The sequence below is a fragment of the Micromesistius poutassou genome (assembly GCF_964030765.1).
Source record: "Micromesistius poutassou genome assembly, chromosome: 16".
Lineage (NCBI taxonomy): Eukaryota > Metazoa > Chordata > Actinopteri > Gadiformes > Gadidae > Micromesistius > Micromesistius poutassou.
Window position 1 is genome coordinate 14,021,761 of NC_140286.1, and position 21,825 is coordinate 14,043,585.

The window sequence follows — 21,825 nt, forward strand, 5'->3', positions numbered from 1 at the left end:
ACACACACACACACACACACACACACACACACACACACACACACACACACACACACACACACACACACACACACTGTAAACTCCTCCTAAAGCGAGGAGCTTCATTTAATTAGCACAGCTCCCAGCTAACGGCTACAACACACTAATCCCCACTGCCTCCCAACCCCATCAACCCCATCAACCACCACCTTCTACACCCTCACAACCCCATCAACCACCACCTTCTACACCCTCCCAACCCCATCAACCACCACCTTCTACACCCTCCCAACCCCATCAACCACCACCTTCTACACCCTCCCAACCCCATCAACCACCACCTTCTACACCCTCACAACCCCATCAACCACCACCTTCTACACCCTCACAACCCCATCAACCACCACCTTCTACACCCTCACAACCCCATCAACCACCACCTTCTACACCCTCCCAACCCCATCAACCACCACCTTCTACACCCTCACAACCCCATCAACCACCTCCTCCTCCACCACCTTCTACACCCTCACAACCCCATCAACCACCTCCTCCTCCACCACCTTCTACACCCTCACAACCCCATCAACCACCTCCTCCTCCACCACCTTCTACACCCTCACAACCCCATCAACCACCTCCTCCTCCACCACCTTCTACACCCTCACAATCCCATCAAACACTAATCCACCTTCTCCACAACCACCTTCTACACCCTCCCAACCCCATCACAGTATGTAGTAGTATGTAGTAGTATGTAGTAGTATGTAGTACTATGTAGTAATATGTGGTAGAATGCGGTAGTATGCATTAGTATGTGGCAATATAGGTATAAGGAGGGGTACGTACTGAGTTGGTGCCCAGGACCTGCAGGTCTGGCTCCCTGGACTCCAGCAGCTTGGCCACCATGTGGAGGAAGCTCTCCACGAAGGGCTTGATGCTCTGGGAGTGGCAGGCCATCAGCAGCTGGTCCAGGGCCTCCATGGCAATCACCACGTTCCTGGAGACCCGGAGGCAGGTGAGGGTCAGGTGAGGGTTATGCTTGACTAGTGAACTAGTTATAATCATAGTGAACTGACTGTATGCTGGCTGGTGTGGGCGAGAGTCACTGACATTGAGCACATCACTCAGAGACCTCTCACTGCTGGGGTTAATTAAACCGTATGGTAGAGAGACAGTGGACAAAGCGCGCTCTCTCTCTCTCATATATATATATATATATATATATATATATATATATATAAATAAAACATCCATCATTTCTTGCCAGTATTGATTATGTGCTCCCTGGAGTCAGTCCATTCAGGAGAGGCCGCTCCTCGTTTCTATCTCTAGCTTTTATTTCCTGTTCTGCCCTCACATCAAGAAGTCTTCAACCCGACGGCCCCAAGTCCTCCCTGTACCGCGGCAGTGGTACTATGGCAGTACTGGGCTACTATGGGAGTACTACATGTACTGTAGGTACCATGGCAGTACTCTGGTACTATGTTTCAGTACTTACTATGTTCGTACTGTGGTACTATGCGTTTCAGTATGTACTATGTGAGTACTGTAGGTACCATATTAGTACTGTGGTACTATGCCATTGCTATGTGTTTCAGTTCTTACTATGTTAGTATTGTAGGTACCATGTTAGTACTGTAGGTACCATGCTAGTACTGTGGTAGTATGCCAGTACTATGTGTTTCAGTACTATGTTAGTACTGTGGTAGTATGCCAGTACTATTTTTCAGTTTTTACTATGTTAGTACTGTATGCAGGGCAGTACTGTGTGTTTCAGTACTGTGTTAGTACTGTGTGTTTCAGTACTATGTTAGTACTGTTTGTTTCAGTACTATGTTAGTACTGTGTGCAGGGCGGTGCTGTGTTAGTACTGTGTTAGTACTGTGTTAGTACTCTGTCAGTACTGTGTACAGGGTGGTACTGTGTCAGTACTGTGTGCAGGGTGGTACTGTGTCAGTACTGTGTCAGTACTGTGTTAGTACTGTGTCAGTACTGTGTGCAGGGTGGTACTGTGTCAGTACTGTGTGCAGGGTGGTACTGTGTCAGTACTGTGTGCAGGGCGGTACTGTGTTAGTACTGTGTGTTTCAGTACTGTGTCAGTACTGTGTCAGTACTGTGTGCAGGGCGGTACTGTGTTAGTACTGTGTCACTACTGTGTCAGTACTGTGTGCAGGGTGGTACTGTGTCAGTACTGTGTCAGTACTGTGTGCAGGGCGGTACTGTGTTAGTACTGTGTCAGTACTGTGTGCAGGGTGGTACTGTGTCAGTACTGTGTCAGTACTGTGTGCAGGGCGGTACTGTGTCAGTACTGTGTCAGTACTGTGTGCAGGGCGGTGCTGTGTCAGTACTGTGTCAGTACTGTGTGCAGGGCGGTGCTGTGTCAGTACTGTGTCAGTACTGTGTGCAGGGCGGTGCTGTGTCAGTACTGTGTGCAGGGCGGTGCTGTGTCAGTACTGTGTGCAGGGCGGTACTGTGTCAGTACTGTGTGCAGGGCGGTACTGTGTCAGTACTGTGTCAGTACTGTGTGCAGGGTGGTACTGTGTCAGTACTGTGTAAGTACTGTGTGCAGGGCGGTACTGTGTCAGTACTGTGTCAGTACTGTGTGCAGGGCGGTACTGTATCAGTACTGTGTCAGTACTGTGGTCCTCCGGAGGGCTCAGCGGTCAGCTCACCCGTAGCGGTGCCGGACCACGTCCCGGCTCAGCCTCTCTGCCAGGTAGGCCCCGATGCGGTCCAGCTTCTCCGGCGCCGACACGGCGTAGAAGGTCAGCTTCTCCATGTCCGACTTACTCAGGCCGTCCTGTAGGGGACACGGGGGTCAGGGGTCACCTCTCTGCTGCCGCCGCTTCGAGCTTCCGCCCGCCTCCGACTCGCTGTTTCTCTCTGCCTCCGACTCTGTTTCCGTCGATCTGCCTCCAACTCTTTCCATCTCCCCTTGCCTTCCCCTCTCCCTCCCTCTCTCGCTCCCTCCCTCGGCCTCTGTCTGTCTAATTCTATCTCTGGATCTGCCTCTCTCCATCTCCCCCTCCCACAGCCTCTCCCCCTCCCTCAGCCTCTTTCTAATTCTATCGCTCCATCTGCGTCTCTGTCTGTGTCCGTCTCTCTTCCTCTGTCCGTCTCTCTTCCAGTCCCCCTAAAAGTGTGTGCTTGTGTCTCTCTCCACATTTAGGTCTGTCTCTACTAGTGTCTCTGCCCCTCTCTCTCAATATATCTTTGTCGCTTTCACACTCTCTGCTCCTGTCTCCATCTCTCTCTCAGTATCCCCTGAAGTATTTTTTGCTGTCTCAGCCAACATATCTCCAGCTGTAACCTGTTTTTTCCATCTTTGTCCATCTGTCTGTGTCTCTCACTCTGGTCATCTTCTGTCACTCCCTCTTCCTTCTCTCTCTTCATTTCTGTTATTGGCTCTCTGTCTCTATCTTCATGTCGCTCTCTCTCGCTCTTACCATCTCCATCACACTCCTAATTTCACCCTTTCTTACTGTCTCCATCTCACCCTAAATGTCACTCTCTCTTACGAGTCCATCTCACTCCTAATGTCAGTCTCTCTCACGGTCTCCATCTCACGCCTAATGTCACTCTTACTGTCTCCACCTCACTCTTAATATCACTCTCTTACTGTCTCCACCTCACTCTTAATGTTACTCTCTTACTGTCTCCATCTCACTCTTAATGTCACGCTCTTACTGTCTCCATCTCACTCTTAATGTCACGCTCTTACTGTCTCCATCTCACTCTCAAAGGTCCCATGACATGCCACCAGGTGTGGTGTGATTAGCAGTTACAAGCCATTTTGAAAATCTGCCCCTTATGACATCAAAAGGGGCAGAAAGTGGGCGTGTCCACCTAGATGTGTGCTGGATAGATCAGTCTACCAGCCTACCCAGTGGACACTAGCAAACGTTGCTCATCTATCCGTCACACATCTAGGCGGACATGCCCACCTGTGATGTCATAAGGGGCAGATTTCCAAAATGGCTTGTAACGGCTAATCACTCCACACCTGGTGGCATGTCATGGGACCTTTAATGTCACGCTTTCTCTTACTGCCTCCATCTCACTCTTTATGTCACTCTCTTATCACCTCCATCTCACTCTATACGTCACTCTTTCTTACTGTCTGCAGTAGTGTCCACCAGTTGGTTGACACTGGCCCTTTCAACCAAGTCATATGATACTACTTTATTTTACTCGCTTCAAACAACTGAAGAATTAGCTCATTATTGAACATATCTTGACATCAACTCAATCCAAAATACACACTGCGTCCCATTAACCCGTGACTGTTCCTATTCCAGTAATTGTAGCAGTGTGATGAATTCTGTTAATTAACTTTAGCTCTACTTATTAGATTTATTTCATCTGCCCGCAATGTGCTCATTACCAGGCTCGGTGCTGCTGAATAATACTCATGAAACCATGTTCTTCCCTTAAACACAGCGCATAAAAATCTTATTTCACACACAGCAACAACACAATTACCCACAATAACCAAGGACTTGGGTATGGAAGCGTTCAAGGTTCCAGGCAAAACTTTAATTAATGCATTTAATTTTGGCCTCAAAATTAAATTAGCATTTCCATTTGATTACAGGCTCACTTAGAAATTCAGTTTTAATCCAAGGTCGGTTAACACGACCATTTTCCATCCCAGATAAATCAGATCCTGTTCACACCATCAACTGTCAAACATTTGTGGAAAATGTTCCCATCAAAATAAAAGCCCCACCATTTCTTAAAGATTCGAAACACACAATTCCAAGAGACAAGCGAGGGTGTTTGAAAGCAGGGCTGACGTCTCTTCACAGGGGACAGAGAGGAAGACCCCCCCCCCCCCCAGAGACAGAGCTCTGCTGAGCTCCAGACTGGTAATAATTAAATGGACAAGGTCAGGATCAGCCGAGCGGAACCGGCTCCCTCTCCACCTGGCTGCTGACAGCGAGGGCCCCCCCCCCCCCCACCACCACCAGGACCTACCACTGAGACCCGTCAGGTGTGTCAGTGTTGCCAGATTGTGGGCGATTTCCTGCCCAATCTGGCAACACTGAGGTGAGGGGGGGGGGGGGGGGGGGGAGACGGTGTGCTACGCTGCGCGACGCAAGCACTTAGCATGGTCATTAGCGGAGGTCGTGTGGAAGGCTGACTGTACGTGGTTGTGTGTGTGTGCGTGTGGGGGGGGGGGGGGGGGGGGAGTTATGTGTTGTTAATGTGATGTCGATGTTAATGATGCGAGATCCCTCAGCTCGTTAAGGCTTCAGGGACCAGTATGACAGTCCAATTATCTTAACGCCACAGCTAATATCTCTCTCTCTCTCTAATATATATATATATATATATATATATATATGCGTCACCACAACAAAATCTTTGTGTGTATCTTGAAACTGAAAATCCAATCATGGTTTTATAGAATGAGGGTTTTGTTGCTTAGCACCAGTGACAGCTCATTAAGGAGCGGTTCACAAAGAGAAACTAACACAAAGAACACCCTTGTTATGGTTCCGATGTATGATTGAGCAAAACATGTTAACACAAACTGTAACCTTCAAACATGTGTAGCATACTAGGCCATTCAGGATCATGATTGAAATGATTATTGCTATTGAATATAAAGACACACACACACATGCTACTATACTTCATAGTGTTAATATTTACTCAGAAGTATTTGGTATATCACTCTCAAATCTTTTCTTCCATTTCGCATAACAAAGAAACATGCACAACATGGTGCGAAGTGAGTGTGCTTTTCAACTGAAAAAGGTACGCATCCCTTTGTTGGGTTGGTTCTGTGGATCAGAGCCCAGGCCGTGAGCCAGGGGGACATTCCAACGTTTGGTTGCCAGATTGTCAAATTAACCACCCAGTCCCGGCCTCCCACATGGTGCTAATGCCTGGCACCTAATGTACACACTTGACCTAGCTATCTTTAGTACTTAGCATTGTGTAGCATCTGATCTTAGCTATCTTTAGTACTTAGCATTGTGTAGCATCTGTCTCTGTTGTATACAGGGAATAGGTTAACCTAGTGATTCTTAGTGCTTGGCACTTGGTTCTATGAACATCCTTACTGCACCGACAGAGATATATTGTCGTTTTTCTTTCTTCTGCCAAATGCACTTATTGGAAGTGGCTTTGGATAAAAGCGTCTGTTAAAAGCCCTGAATGTAAATGCTGTGAATAGACCTAACGGATCACCCGGATTGTGTCCGCCTAGACGGCCCCAGGGTTACTTACTTTGGGGTCTTCTGGGAAGATGTTGTCCACCAGGCGCTTGTAGCGGGGCCTCAGGGGCCCGCAGCAGCCACACACTCCTGCAACAGACGGACACACAAAGGTCATCAGGGAGGCGCCGCCCGGCTGTGCGTGTCAGGCGGTAATCCAGCGCACCTCACCACCAGCTGAGAGGGGAGGGGCTTCCTCCTCGTCCCTTTGAGTTCATCAGACTTTCACCGGATTAGATTACATAATCTGAGTTGCAGGTTCAGATCCGACTCTACACTCATCTGGCGGAGTGTAGAGTGCATGCTAATTAAATACAAACTACCCATGTGCCTTTGAGCAGGACACATAGGAGTTTAAGAGCGGGAATGTACTACCGGTTTGATCCGGCAACCCCAGGACTGGAAGATGAATGCCCTGACCACCGAGCAACATACCACCTGCATCAGCACCAAGTTCCACCAATGAGAAGCCTTAGATCTATCAGGTGACTCAAATAGGACCCTCCTCTTTGTTCCAAGCGTGACCCTGATAGGACGGTCTGGATTGATTGAGAGGACCGGCATTCATAAATGTATACACTGAATACATGTTTTATATTCATGCTCAATGAACATGTATTAGTTATACCAAGGCCATTTCACAAGCACAGGATTTCTGCTCGGACAATCGTCATGGTAATGTGGGAACGGATGGAAATACTTTCTTTCCCGTAGGATTCGTACGTACATTTCATCTCATCTTCTAATTAAAAGAGTGTGTTGGTGTACCACAGGTCTGGTTCCCATGCAGGCAGAGTGACTGAGTGAACTTACGTGCTGTCAGTGTGTGTGCGTACATGCCGTCAGAGTGTGTGTGTGTGTGTGTGTGTGTGTGTGTGTGTGTGTGTCTATGTGCATGCTGTCAGTGTATGTGTGTGTGTGCGTAGTACATGCGGTCAGTATATGTGTGTGCGTAGTACATGCGGTCAGTATATGTGTGTGTGCGTAGTACATGTGTGTACGTGTGTGTGTGCATGCCGTCAGAGTGTGTGTGTGTGTGTGTGTACATGCTGTCAGTTTGTGTGTGTGTGTACATGCTGTCAGTTTGTGTGTGTGTGTGTGTGTGTGTGTGTGTGTGCGTGCGTACATGCTGTCAGTGTGTGTGTGCGTACATGCTGTCAGTGTGTGTGTGCGTACATGCGGTCAGTGTGTGTGTGCGTACATGCTGTCAGTGTGTGTGTGCGTACATGCTGTGTGTGTGTGTGTGTGTGTGTACATGCTGTCAGTGTGTGCATGGCCTTGCTGTGAGTGCCCCCCCCCCCCCACTATTCCCAGCGGACCGGCCTGTCTTCCATGAGACTTTCATTCTGTTAGAGGAAGCACCCAGCCGGGGTTAAAGGTCACCCAGGATCTCCGGCTAACTGACAGAATCGATGGAGCCACGCTAGTTAGCTTAACACACTCTACTGTGGCCTCAGGACTAACAGACTGGTTCACAAGACTACAGGCGGGCAGACAGACAGACAGGCAGACACAGACAGACGGACAGACACAAAGATTCAGCCACCTGCCAGCACATATCGATGCACAACTGTCACTCAGACAGACAGACAGACACAGACAGGGAGACAGGCGGACACATTCCATTAAACCCGACTATTCCAATAAAAAAAAAAAAGCCACTTTCCGATCCTCATCTCTATTAATAGAAGGAATAATTGCCAGAGTCAGTGCTGAAGCGATGACTGATGAGACAGTCAAGGAGCAGGAACACTGGAGACATATGTTCCTTCTTTCCCCATCAGGACTCCAGATGGAGCTGACGGGTGAGCACCGCAGCTCATCGGTCAGGCTGTTCGATTCCCAGCCGGTTCGATTCCCCACGTCCACGGTTCAACTGTTTTCCGATACGAAAGCTCTTACTCTCCCCCTTCATGTTCCTCTCTCCCTCCATCTCCCTCCATCTCCCTCCCTCCCTCCCCTCCCCCCTCCCGGATATTAATAATGTCATTAGGCGTGCCATCAGTGGTGCGGTCGAGGCGCTCACCTCTTCCCGCTTCTCGTCTCTCATTACAGCGGCCGCAATTACCTGGCGCCCTCGTTAAGCCCAGGGGCGCTGCGCCGGTGAGCCGCCCTGATTTATCCCTCCCGCTTAACGACCCGCGGCCATACGGGGAGACATCAGAGGGCAGTTACCACAGGACGGCCCCGCCTGACCTCCAGCAGCCAATCACACAAGGGGGCCGCTGCCGTGTGGGATTCACCACCATATATGGAGAGGATAAAGGGCTGCTATTGGTCGATTGAGAGTGCCTCTGATGACATTGATTATGGAGCCTCTATGAAGGGCTTCGGAATAAAAGCGGCCGGGGTGTCAGAACCGCCAGCACCGGGTTTTAAGACTTAATTAGCTTCAGCACGTCTGAACCTCAGTGGAGAGAGAGAGAGAGAGAGAGAGAGAGAGAGAGAGAGAGAGAGAGAGAGAGAGAGAGAGAGAGAGAGAGAGAGAGAGAAAAAAAGAGAACGAGAGAACAAGAGAGCGAGAGTGACAACGAGAGACCGAAAGAGCGTGACGGAGACCGAGAGAGAACGAGAGAGAGATAAGAGACAGATAGAAATCAGCCATCCATCTGGCCTTTTCTCCTGGATTCCAGAGTCTTTTGCCAAATGGTACCACCGCCGCTCTCACACGGAGCTCGTCACATGAGGAGGAGTCGGCTCCCTGGACGGTCGCCACTACACATGCCGGGGCAAGATAAGCAGACCTCGCACATCAAATGATGGTTCAAATCTCCCCCAGCTTGGATTAAACTGCACAGGATCACGCATGTGTAAATATAAACCCAAGGTGCTCAGAGTTCATCTAGATTCTGCATAGCCTCCCCTCTTACCCCCCACCCCCCTCTTATTGTATGTTGTACATCTCGGCACTTAGAAATAGTACTTAGCATTGTGTAGCGTCTTATCCTAGCTATCTCTGTTGGATACGGGGAATGGGTTAACCTAGTGTTTGTTAGAGCTTGGCACTTGGTTCTATGAACATCCTTACTGCACCGACAGCGACATATTGTTGTTTCTCTTTCTTCTGACAAATGTACTTATTGTAAGTCGCTTTGGATAAAAGTCACTTACTGCTAAAGGTAAATGTAGGTGCGGGAGACGACAGCATCCAGCCCGGGTCATTCGCTAAACCCAGGTATGGTATGACCCGGGCTGGAGGCTGGCTAGCCTTTAACGGGCCCACGATCAGCAAGGACCCAGTTCCAGGACGTTTAAATATCCTCGTGAACTCAACCCCCTCCTCCTCATGATACAGACCCCCTCCTGGGAGGCCAGAGAGCCATTACCCAACAACAAGTGGTTTAGGGTTGCGTGCCACGAGGGGAGACGCATGGCGGAGAACATACATTAAAGAGGCATTAACTCCTACACGGGTGATTAATATTGCATGGCGACGGCGGGATCAAAGCCTGGGGCTCCAGGCCTTGATAAAGGGGGATGTGTGGGAAGATGGAAAGAGACGCCGTTAGCGATGTTCGTCTGGGCCGTCGTGAACCTGGCGCTAGACGTGCTCTGTGGCGCCGGTCGTGCATCCCGCTCAGCCGTCCAGTGTCGGCCATTGTTGGCGTCCTGATCGCGGCGAACGGGAGACAAGGATTCGACTGGAAAGCCGTGTTTGATCTGATGAATAAAATAATCCCACAAAGTTCCACTTCCTGGTTTAGTTGCGTAATGCAAAAATCGCCGCTGGGAGATGAAACAAAAACAGCGGGAGCCATCTTGGCTGCCGAGCCATGCAGCTCCATCAGGGGGTGGAGGGGGGGGGCCTCGTGGACAAACGTAGGGGCCCGCAGAGAGACTCTCCCTCGACTGATCCAGGGCCATCAGAAGGCTGCTGAGAGTCAGTGGAGAGTAGGCGGTATAAAGCATAAAGCTCACCTTTTCTACCTCTGTGCATGTCACTGCCAATCCCTCACGTTTGAGCTTTGTTTCCTGGCTAGCCTCAAAGGTACCCCAACTGCCAGTTGATCAGGATGAGGTATGGGGAGGGAGAGAGGGAGGGAGGGAGGGAGGGCGGAGGTAACTGGAACAGAGGTGATTGGTCCCTCAAAGGAGGCAGAAGAAATGGGTGAGGGAAATAAATTAGTTATTTACTCAGTTTAGAAGAGGCTTTAATCTTAAGCGGTTTAAAGTGAATTAAATAATTTGAATCTGAATGGAATTTTAAGATGCTGTGGATTTTGTGGTGTTAAGTGCTTTGCAGTTCTCCGACCTGTTCAAGGAGAACCCTTAGAGGGCCTGTGTGGTTATGAGACTCTTGTACAAGGTTAGGAGAAGCCGTCATGAATGTGGTCTCTCCGTAAGACAACCGCACTGAGAACGATAAGAGATGCAGATGAGGATGAAGAGGTCCAAGCAATTAGCTGATGGTCATGCCTCATAGATCTCCTTAATAACTCACTCCTCCTCCTCCTCCTCCTTACACCTCCTCCACCTGCTTCTCCTCCTTCTCCACCTCCTGCTCCCATCTCCATGACAACAAGATGTGGTCATGCCTCGTAGATCTCCTTAATAACTCACTCCTCCTCCTCACACCTCCTCCACCTGCTTCTCCTCCTTCTCCACCTCCTGCTCCCATCTCCATGACAACAAGATGCTTTCATCAGATTGATTACATGAGAGTTGGATGCCATGAGATTAGAATGGGCCTTAAGGTAGGAGAAATACAGAGCCAGGAACAGGTTTTGTGGGGTAACGGCCAAGGCAACTGATAAAAGAAAACTGGTAAAGCATCCATCCTTTCCATATCCCCCTTTCATGGTCAAATGTATTTGTTTAGATAACTACAGATGTGTTATGAGTTACCATCATTTTCTTTGTAATGACTTGCCATGATACTCATAATAAAATCTGTTGAATGTTCGGAAGTCACTCAGCGGGGGGGGTCCAGTCCAACAACACATATCAGTATCCCTCAATCTTGAGCCGGCAGACGTAGCGGCCGAGACGAGGCCTGGGCGGACAGCGTCAGGTAACAGTGGGTCTGTCGGGTAATCAGATGAGGACCAGGAAGTGACAGCATGGAAACAGGAACCACCAAAAGGGGAACCATTTACCTATCCACTTCAGAGCAGGGGGGGTCGGGTTCCAGTCGAAACAAAGGGCCTGCAGGGTAACACATGAACACACAGGGTGGGATCCCATAAGCCCGCTGCTGACTGTCTGAGCCTTCCACTCAATATTAGTGGGTTTATAAAGGATCCATTTGGGGGGAATCTGCACAGAAGATATGGCTTCTGAGCACTTTGAAAGACCAAAGGATCCTCTGATATCACCTTGATGCCTTACGAGCCGCCACAATGTGCTCCCATAATTACGAGTGGCGGGTATAACACTCACACAAACAGAGGAGTTGAGGTGATAAACAGAAAGACTATTGAGTGAATTTAGAAAGAACAGCATGATTCTCACACAACAAAAACAGGAAGGTCACTGGAGGATTGAAGGAATCCTGACTGACATGAAGTAGCTGATTAAAATCGATGGGAAACATATTTGAAGCATTTGAAACTGGGAGCTAACAGAACGTTTAATTGGCTGTAGGATTGGCTTCAGATCAGTGATTCAACTATTGTTGGCACAACAGGAGAACAGAAGGCTCCAGAGAAATTAGGGCACTAAATGCCTTAATCAGCGCTCATATTTCCCCAAAATCAAACTCCTTTGTGAGATAGTCGATGCGACAGGCTCTGGAGGAAACCGTTCATTAGACCAGACTCACTGGAGGTGAATCGGTGAAAGTGTATAGTGGGTAGGGGGCGCTACACAAAATCACCTTCAATGTATAGCCAGAAATTTAGATTCTTTTGGATATGATCTTTTACAATTTAACAAAGAGCAATTTTTCTTTGTTAAATAGATTTTTAAAACAGTTAAACACTCAAAGTAGAGGAGAGTTTTTGTGCAATTTATCCGGCGTTTCTTCTTCTGTCGTTCTGATGAGTAGCTTTATTCTCAATCACAATACTGATATAGCGGTGATAAATAAAACGACAAGTAGCTCCAGCCAATCAAGCTAGACATGTTATACTGCCACAAACCATGTGTCAATAATTCTAATCAAAACATATATAATATTGAAAATATCTGAATATTTTCCTCAATTTAATAATAAAAGAAAATAAAACAGGATACTAGTCCATGACATAAAATTGCGATCTTTTCCACCCCGCCCCTACTAGTGATGCAGGATGAAAGCCCCTCTTCCTGTACCACGAGGAGCACCAGGAAGGGGAGGACCGCGGGAGGACAGGGAGACCCAGAGCTCAGAGCTGGGGAGGCTTTGACCTACCGAAGTGTAACAGGCATCTGTTGGTGGAGCCCCGGCCCCGGTAAGGGAAGGTTCCGTCGGCTTCTGCCCGCGGTACCTGCCTGTAGCGCCGCAGCAAGCCCCTCCTCAGGGGCTCACAGCAGGAGGGCATGGCCACCTGTTGGACCTACACCGGCGCTCCGTCCAGATTCAGGTCCTCACAAGTTTGGTCCTCGAAAAGGCTTTCCGTTCGATAGCTTGGCTTTGAATTCTTTTCTTCAGCAAAGACGCTTTCACGGGTTGATGGTAGACGTTGCGGTAAAAATGTTTAAGCTTTTCCAGGTGACACCTCAGAACATCTCAGGGGTCCAGCCTCAAGCGATCCAAACTAACCCAGAGTCCAGTAGAAGCTGAGATTGATTCCATTCACAAAACGACAGCGCGCAGCTCAGGTCTGCAAACACACGAGCGCCCACCAAAACCCAAGTGAAGGTAAACGCAAGGTTCCCTACATTTTAACAGACCGGCCTTTCCCCTCAACGTGTCTCTTCTAGAAGGTGCCACAGGTTATTCTAGAACGGTCAACGTTGTCAACGGAAACTAAACCGACCAATGGGCTGCCGGCTGGGGGCCCTTTCAGCCTGTCCACACCTGGACACCCCCCCCGCCCCACCCCACCCTCCTGCCCCAGCAGGTCTGCCAGGGGGAAGAGACACCGTTGGGTGCTCCGTCCGTGGTCGCGTCTCCGGTTACCCCGCGGTGCTCTCCGCTTGCGGAGGAGTATCAGCCTCCGCCGAGGGGCGAGGTAAGACCAGGACCGGACCGGCCGTCAGCGGAGGCCAAGCCCTCCCCGCTGAACTCTGTCACCCGGGGTTTACCGTCGTCCAGTCCTCCTCCTTTGACTCTGAAATGGATATTCACCCGTGACGTGGAGGAAGGAGAACACCCCCTGGTCCGGGCGGTGAAAGCCTTGAGGCATGACAGCACATCTCAGCGGAGATATCGGCGGTGACGACACGTCATTCCTCGACATCCCGGCCCCGTTTGTCGAACGAACGAGAGAGGCACAGTTGTCCTTGGAAAGTCGGGAGTCTGAATAATTCAGACCCGCCACACAAAAGTATCTCATAAGTATCGCCTGCGATGGCCGCCCCGTGGTCAGGTCTGGGTCTGGTCGCTATTGGTTACAGGAACACTAGAACAGATCAGATCTGGGTCCGGTTGCTATTGGTTACAGTAGCCCTGGAAATGATGAGGTAATGGAAGCTTAATGATGGACACTTTCACCGCTTCAGAACGGCCGGGGACAACAATGGGGGGGGGGGGGGGGGGGGGGGGGGGGGCGGGGGGTGGTCATCTCCTCATCATGTCTGTACGATTCAACTCTCCTCTAATCAATTCTCATCTCGGAGGAGGACAAGTGAAAGTGTCATGCAGGGAGACGGCGGGTTCAGCCTCTGCGAACCGTACGGCTGCAGCTGCTACCATTCATTCAACTAGCCTTAATCTAGGAGATTAGACAACGCCTCGCCCGGAGTGTTTCTGTGCCCTTTGCCCAGTGCATGAGTCATGACATCTTTCTCACGCCACAGAGTCAGTGTCACCCCAGCACTCCCTCCACCCTCCTCCACCACGCTTCTCCGTCTAGGCTAGGGATTCTGCATCGTCGTCGGGCTCCAGGCTACCTCTGTACTGCGGAGGACCGACTCTGAAGTCACACTGGTTTTTGGTTTGCTGTGGTTCAACAGCCGACGGAAACGAGAAAGAGAAGACCATTAACACGGCTGGGAGGGAAGGTCAAGCTCAATAATCAAATAATACGCCCGACGCCCGGAGCAGTACAATTACAGCGGAAAAGCTTGCCACGGACATAGGGCATTTTCTGTTCAAAGTGGACGTGACGGATGAGGCAATTAGGAGAATTAATAATTAGGTTGATCAAAGAAAGGTTTGTTTATACACCTCACCAGACTGACATGGACAGGGGAGGGAACAATACAAGAGGAAAAACCGGGGTGGTATGTGGCTCAGGAGGTAGTGCGGGTTGGCTGGTAACCCGTTGCTAGTTGGATTCCCGGCTCCTCCTGGCTGAGTGTCGAGGTGTCCCTGAGCAAGACGCCTCACCCAACTGCTCCCGACGAGCTGGCCATCTCCTTGCATGCCTGACACTGCCGTCGGTGTATGAATGTTAGGCAATAATGTAAAGCCCTGGTTAGAAAAGCACTGCATAAATGCAGTCCAGTTACTGCAAAACCACCTTCAAGTCCTCTAAAGAAGACTGGACACCACGGAGCAGGAGATAAATATCTCCCCATACACCCACAGGTTGCATCAGGCAGAGTTTCCGAGTTACTCAGTTACTCTGTTGTTGTGCTCCTAGTGAGTCATGTTCCCTCCCCGGGTTAAACTGGAAGGAGACGTCTGGCTGCTGCTGCCTGTCACCTTCACCGACCTTCAAGCACCGTCGGAGAGGCAGGGGGGGGGGGGGGGGGGGGGGGGAATGGCGACGGCCCACGTTTCCCGCCTCTTCCTCCAGGCCTGTGGTCTGCCCGTACGGTCGCACTATTTCCAACCCACCGGAGTCTGGAGCAGATTTATTTACAGCCCGTCTCTCCCCCGTCTGGGCTCTCAGTGGGCCACGATTAAAAGAAATCAGGAGGTGGCCCGCGGGTCTCTCGACGGAACCATTACGAGGTGAGCGTTGCCACGGAGACTGCTCGGTTCACCTTCCCCACAGCCTGGAGAGAGGACACTAAGTCATCCCCCCCCCCCCCCCCCCCCCCACCCCTCGATGACCACCCCTCCGGACGGTGGTTACCAGGGGTGCAGTGTCAGGGTTTACGTCGAGAGCCTCTTCAGCGAGTCCATTTACACATTCTGCGGGTCCATTTGGGTCAAGTCCCCTTTACCTAGTGCACTCTACGAGACCGTGGCGAAACAAAATGGGGCTCCACCACTTGTGCTGTGAACACTTGAGCTCCGTTCCACATCGGGGGGGGGGGGGGGGCACTGGAATTAGGCCAATCGCGTTGGTGCGTTTCAGCCTAGCCCACTTCTAGAGACCGATCAGAAACGATACGGGACTCCCCTCCCAAGCCTCGCTGCGGTCCTTCTCTCTGCGTTAGGCGGTCGAGTTCAATGGATGTGGAGATTAGCTGGATTAACCTGTGCTAGGGAAGTGATCTGGTCGTGGGAGACCCTCGAATAAAACCAAACCGTGCCCTCTTTCTTCTCACAAGTGCCCACCGATGACTTGCCTCCAGGGAGGTCCGTTTCCATGCCAGCTAATTAAATAAATGTATAGGAGATTTATGGACCAGGGCAGCTGGCGCGTGTGCTCCGATCTGTCTTTACACATACTTTTCTGTGTGTGTGTGTGTGTGTGTGTGTGTGTGTGTGTGTGTGTGTGTGTGTGTGTGTGTGTATTAATGTTTGAATGTGTGTGGTTGCACACGTGTGTGTGTGTGTGTGTGTGTGTGTGTGTGTGTGTGTGTGTGTTTTAATGTTTGCAGTGTGTTTTAATGTTTGCAGTGTGTGTGTGTGTGTGTGTGTGTGTGTGTGTGTGTGTGTGTGTGTGTGTGTGTGTGTGTGTGTGTGTGTGTGTGTGTGTGTGTGTGTGTGTGTGCTACCATGTTAGTATTCACTTGATGTATCAACACCATCTGCTGTCGTCCATCACCAGCTCTGCGGCTGTCCCCCTGCCTCCAGGCTACGCTAACACAGCTATGCATGGAGCAGGACCATACGCCCATGCTAACACAAAAACACACATAAAAGGCCATAGCTCCATGCTAATGGAACGCCTTAGCTAACTCCATGCCATGCTAAGACACACACACACAAAATGCCATAACACCTTAGCTTCCTAGTCATGCAAACACACATGCCATACCGAATGCAACACACACACACACACACACACACACACACACACACACACACACACACACACACACACACACACACACACACACACACACACACACACACACACACACACACACACACACACACAAATCTGCTGCATCCAAAAATATCTACCATCTCCATGCGGCTGCAAATCTAAAGCAACCAAAATCAATCATTTGAATCCTATTAATTTTCCTAGGAGTAGGTGCTGAAACAATGCCCGTGGAATATGATTAAGGGGAATATTGAGTTACAGCCCAGTCTTTGCTTGGCACACAGCTTTGTTTTGAACAAATGTACTTCTTGAAAAAGTCCCTGTTTTCAGAAACATTCAGTTTTTATTTGTCTCAGCCAGCCAGCGTAGCAGGGGGTTATTAATCTGTGTGCGCTTCGCTTCTGCGTATTCATCGTCATCCATTATTCAGCAGCTTCCAGAGGACGTATGATGGCGTCGGGGGGGGGACAGATCATCCATCTTGGCGTTCGTTCCGATAAAGTTTTTAATCTGACTGAAACCCAGCGATGACAGCAGCAGATACCTGATGCAGCAGGCCCCGCCTCCTATGAATATTGATGAAGGGCGTGGCCAATGGGCGAGCTTTAAAACTCCAAAGAAATAAATGGTTATATTGTTGGTAGTGGTAAATGACTGATTACCACACAGTGGTTCAAATCACTATGGTAACATAGTGTTTGAATCACTATGCAGCAGTCATATTGTGTAGTTGCTAGGGTTGGCCAAGAGAAGGGTTGCCAAGTCACCCGTCTCCTGATTTTGGGCTGTTGTTCACATTTCCATTGCAGCTGAATGCAAAGTGAATAATACCCAAGTGGTTATTAGGATGGGACGCGAGCACCAGGCTGTGCTCAGATGGATAGCTATCAGATTATTATTCCAGTGGAGTTGAAGGAAACAAGTAAAAATCTGTCTCATTGTCGTTGTCGCTACGATATCAAAAACGACCGCCAGGAGGAGGTGAGCAGTACGGAGGAGAGTGTCTCTGTGTGTGTGTGTGTGTGTGTGTGTGTGTGTGTGTGTGTGTGTGTGTGTGTGTGTGTGTGTGTGTGTGTGTGTGTGTGTGTGTGTGTGTGTGTGTGTGTGTGTGTGTGTGTTTCCCGAACCGTTCGCCCGACCTTTCAGACACTTTCTATTCGATAAAAACTAAGCGATTAAATAGAACCCACCTCAGACTCACTGACAAAACGCTCCTGTAAACCAGGCCGCGGCGCCTCATAATCAATAGTGTTGATCGATGGCGTTGGGACCGCTCAGAGGAGCCCATGCGGTCCTCAGCTCCCTGTTCCTGTCTGTCTGAGTTCCACCTGGCTGGTGGTACCCAGAACAGAATCCCACTGACGTTTGGGCGAGGCCATTTATCCCGTGGTCATCATGACAACCGGGGATAAACATGGCTGACAGGTTGACAAACCACTTGCTTGTGAGACGCTGACAAGGACGCACTTTTGTGAGGCATCAGATGTGACAGGGGGGATCGCTTTGCATCAGCAGGGGGCTGAGAGTAAGATAGACCGGACCGGGATATGGGTTGTAATCCGAGTGGGGGGTGGGGGTCACCAACACCGCAGGGAGAGAGGAAAGGGTTCAATGCCCACCAGGGATTGGGGGTACACATCCCATCAGAGAGAACGTCCATCACATACCTACCACACACACACACACACACACACACACACACACACACACACACACACACACACACACACACACACACACACACACACACACACACACACACACACACACACACACAGGAGACTACAGAGACTAGGTCTGATTCCATTACCATCGACCGTTGGGCCAACTAGGAGCTCACAGTGGATACGATCATGTGACATGGAGAGGGTATATTATCCAATAGGATTGATCTATTGTTACAGGAGGAGAGACAGGTGAAATAAAAGGGACATTATCATAATAAACATGTCATGACGGGGTTGAGCCACTTGGGGCGCTATTGGCTGAGATCCACCAACATCTGCAGCTAGAACTCTGATGGGGCACACCTTGACGGCCTGCCCATCCATCTGAATCCATCCGTCTGTACATTCATGTCACCAATGCATCCACACACTCATCATCCATCGATCACCTTTAGATCCCTCCATCATTGTCACTCCCACCTTGAACAGCATGAATGAGATAGAGGTCATTACCGCTATGAATAACACACACACACACACACACACACACACACACACACACACACACACACACACACACACACACACACACACACACACACACACACACACACACACACACACACACACACACACACGGTGCACTGATGCTTGAAATGGGAAAGGCAGAGTGAGATACACGTATGACATCATGTAATGTGTGTGCACATGTGCGTGTGTGCGTGCATGGGCGTGCTATAGGGACTGAGGTGAGATCTTCTCAGATAGAGGCAGGCTGAGCGAGGGGGCACGGTTCACCACAGTAAACCTTTGCAATGCTTTCCAATAAATACATCAAGACAGGAATGGGTACTGGATGTTCTGGCAATTGTCTCCAAGTGCATAGGGAACAGAATGTTTCAATTCAAACTGAAATTGGACTGTGGTGAAAATAGATCCATCTTCAGAACAACATGTTCCTCTCCACCATGTCTGACTCACATCCCTCCACTCCTAAATAACAGGCGTGACAGACTGGGTGAGTAGCTCCTTCTGACATATATATTCCCACCATCCATCTATAGGGGGGGGGGGGGGGGTTCTGTGGGGGGCAGAAGGCTTTTAATTTGAAATTACATCATTCCACAACAGGCAGACAGAACTCAAAGGCCGGGACTGCTCTGTATAAAATTTCACGTTAAAAGTCCCACAATTAGCAGGATTACGGATTCGTCTGGATGACAGCGGACAAGGTTACGGTGCAGACTAGCCAAGCAGCAGTCCCATTGGAAGCAAGCAGGGTGAGGCTACCATCGCTGCCAGGCGGTGGTGCTTTAAGAGTGATGAAGCTAGAAGAGGCTGTTTAATATTACCCTGGGTGGGCTCCACTGGCCACAAATCACCTGGATTCCCACCCAGAGGCCTTCAATGGCTTCCACACTGGAGGTTCTGTAGCCGTCAGGGTAATCGGGCATTAGCATTAGTAAGCGCTAGCGATGACACAGCTTGATGTCAGAATGGGCATTATAGAGGATCCAAAACATAATATTAACATTCTGGACCATACCATCGTGAACCATGTAGGAATTAAGACTTGGCTGATTCTTTTAGTGTGCCAGAGAAACTAGTTCACATTGACGATTCACTTCAAACTCAATACTCACCGACTGAGTTTCTTAACACTGTCTTACTGGACCTTTGTTTGCTTGTTGAAATAGCATTACATCTGCCCGTTCAGCCTACCCACCGCTGGGAGCTTCCCCCCTTGGATTAAGGCTGATTCCTTGTCCTTTAGGGCTTTGGGTTGGAGAGGTGTCACACAACGGGGGCCTGGGACATCCTCTGAGACGGTGATTATGGAGATAACTGACCGTAGGATTCCAAAACATAACATTATACAGGTTCCAGCTACAATTCAGAGTATTTGATGCAAGGTACCACAAAGCTACTAATTATAAGAGTATTTAATTCTCTTTTTTACAATAAAAACGGCAGATACTGTGATCTCATGTGTTCTAAACAGAGGCTGATCAGGAGATCCATCAAGCAATGATTTCCGATTTGAACGATGTCTAGAAAACATCTTCGATATGTGATTCACAGCCACACCACAGATCAACATGGCGTCCACCATTTCAAGTGTGCCGTTCAATTCAACTTCACACACACACACACACACTAATAACAAGCCAATCGTTCGTCTCCATCACCCCCATGTCTCCCGGTGACAGATAGGTGAGAAGGTCTCTCGATACGGGTCAACCATAAAGGACATCTGAAGAACCCTCCTATTCATCCATTTACTCTGTTTGTTTGTACGGGCAGGGCGGTGAAAGCAGCAGGGAGAGTGGGTTGGTAGAGAGAGGGAATGCCATGTAGACCAGCAGGTGAGAGTCAAACCCGTGTCCTATTGCCTACGTTGTTAGCGATCCAGCGGTTGGCCAAGTTGGCCTGCGACCCTGTGTGTGGCAGCTGGGCGTTCTGGCCCTCTGATACATCGCAGCCTTTCCTTACTCTCTTTACCCACTCCATCACTGGGAGCTAGCCTGGCGTCACCAGACGAACTACAAACTGCAATTAGTCTGGAAACTCAGCGTTCTTTTTCGATTCCCAAAGGACGTCCCCAACGGGCGCAGACCAAAATGCCTCTGGACGCTATTGGATAGGCCCTCAACCAATCACAGCAACGAAACGGGTGACGCAGTGATGAAAAACATCTTTCTTCTCAACAAAAGCTTTAAGTGGAGTCGTCTGTTTTTCTTTTAGTGAGAACCTTCCGCCAGTTTGTTGAATACTGTCTCGAAAAAGTAATCAACAGACCGTTCTACATCAGCAGCAGCCATCAGCAGCCATCTTCGTATTTATCCAGCATGGAATTAGATAGAGGTTGTGAAGATCAGTCTGTCTATTTCACACCGCGAGATTAGTCTGGTTCCCAGGCTTACTGAGAGCACTGTTCTCCATGTCAAACACAACTGCTGCTCATTAAATATTAAAATAAGAAACACGCATATATACACATATTTCTTTATGCATGTCGACACCTTTGCGTGCATCCTTTCTGTAGACTGTGTGAAACATGTAGACAACTGACCATGAAATCAGATTAGTAAAGCATTCTAAACTATATATTTATGGGGTGATGAGTTCAATTTGTCCATCTGGGAACACTCGGCTTGCCGTCAATTCCTCTAATGCTGACGTTTAAAATAAATCAGCACCGATTGACCTTGATCTTCAACTGTAGCCTTGCTGAACTCCCTACATCCTTGCTGTCTTTATTCCTTTTTTCCAGATTTATCATGGTAAACTAGCTCATTGGCAGGTGTTTAACAGCGAGGTCTTAACATCAAAGGGGGAAAAAGCAAGTTCAAGTTTAACATCAATTTGCAGTGACCACTTGGCTGAAGGGTTTTATATGCCTATTCATTACATAATTAGCCCATTTGAAACATGTGCGGCCTATATATGGGTGCGGCTTATGCACAATTCCGTTTTTTTTTTTTTTATACATAAATGAAAGGCTTGCGGTTTATCCACGATGCAGCCTATATGCGGGAAATTACAGTAATGGCACTTGTTCTTATTGAAGGGTGCTCTTAAGATGACTGCAATGTAAAGTCGGTTCACTTACTGTCGAAAAACTGGTTATGCGTCCATGCGTCCATATTTTCCTGACTTTGTAGCTTGAAAGACGTCGGTCGGAGAGGACACGTTTCCCATTCTGACTTTCCACCTCCGACCGTTAACGAACGCAGCATAACACTGCAGTGTTTGTTT

The 21,825-nt window shown here is 49.2% G+C and overlaps 1 protein-coding gene across 1 annotated transcript in view; it reads right to left on the reverse strand.

Moving 5' to 3' along the window:
* The window catches only part of efr3a (EFR3 homolog A), a 69,027-nt gene that overhangs the window by 35,830 nt on the left and 11,372 nt on the right, over positions 1 to 21,825 (reverse strand). The window contains exons 2-4 of the mRNA XM_084480443.1: positions 6,220 to 6,296; positions 2,655 to 2,782; positions 829 to 979 (exon numbers count right to left, since the gene is read on the reverse strand). Of these exons, the coding sequence (XP_084336569.1) occupies positions 829 to 979; positions 2,655 to 2,782; positions 6,220 to 6,296 (356 nt within the window). The remainder of the gene's footprint in view (positions 1 to 828; positions 980 to 2,654; positions 2,783 to 6,219; positions 6,297 to 21,825) is intronic.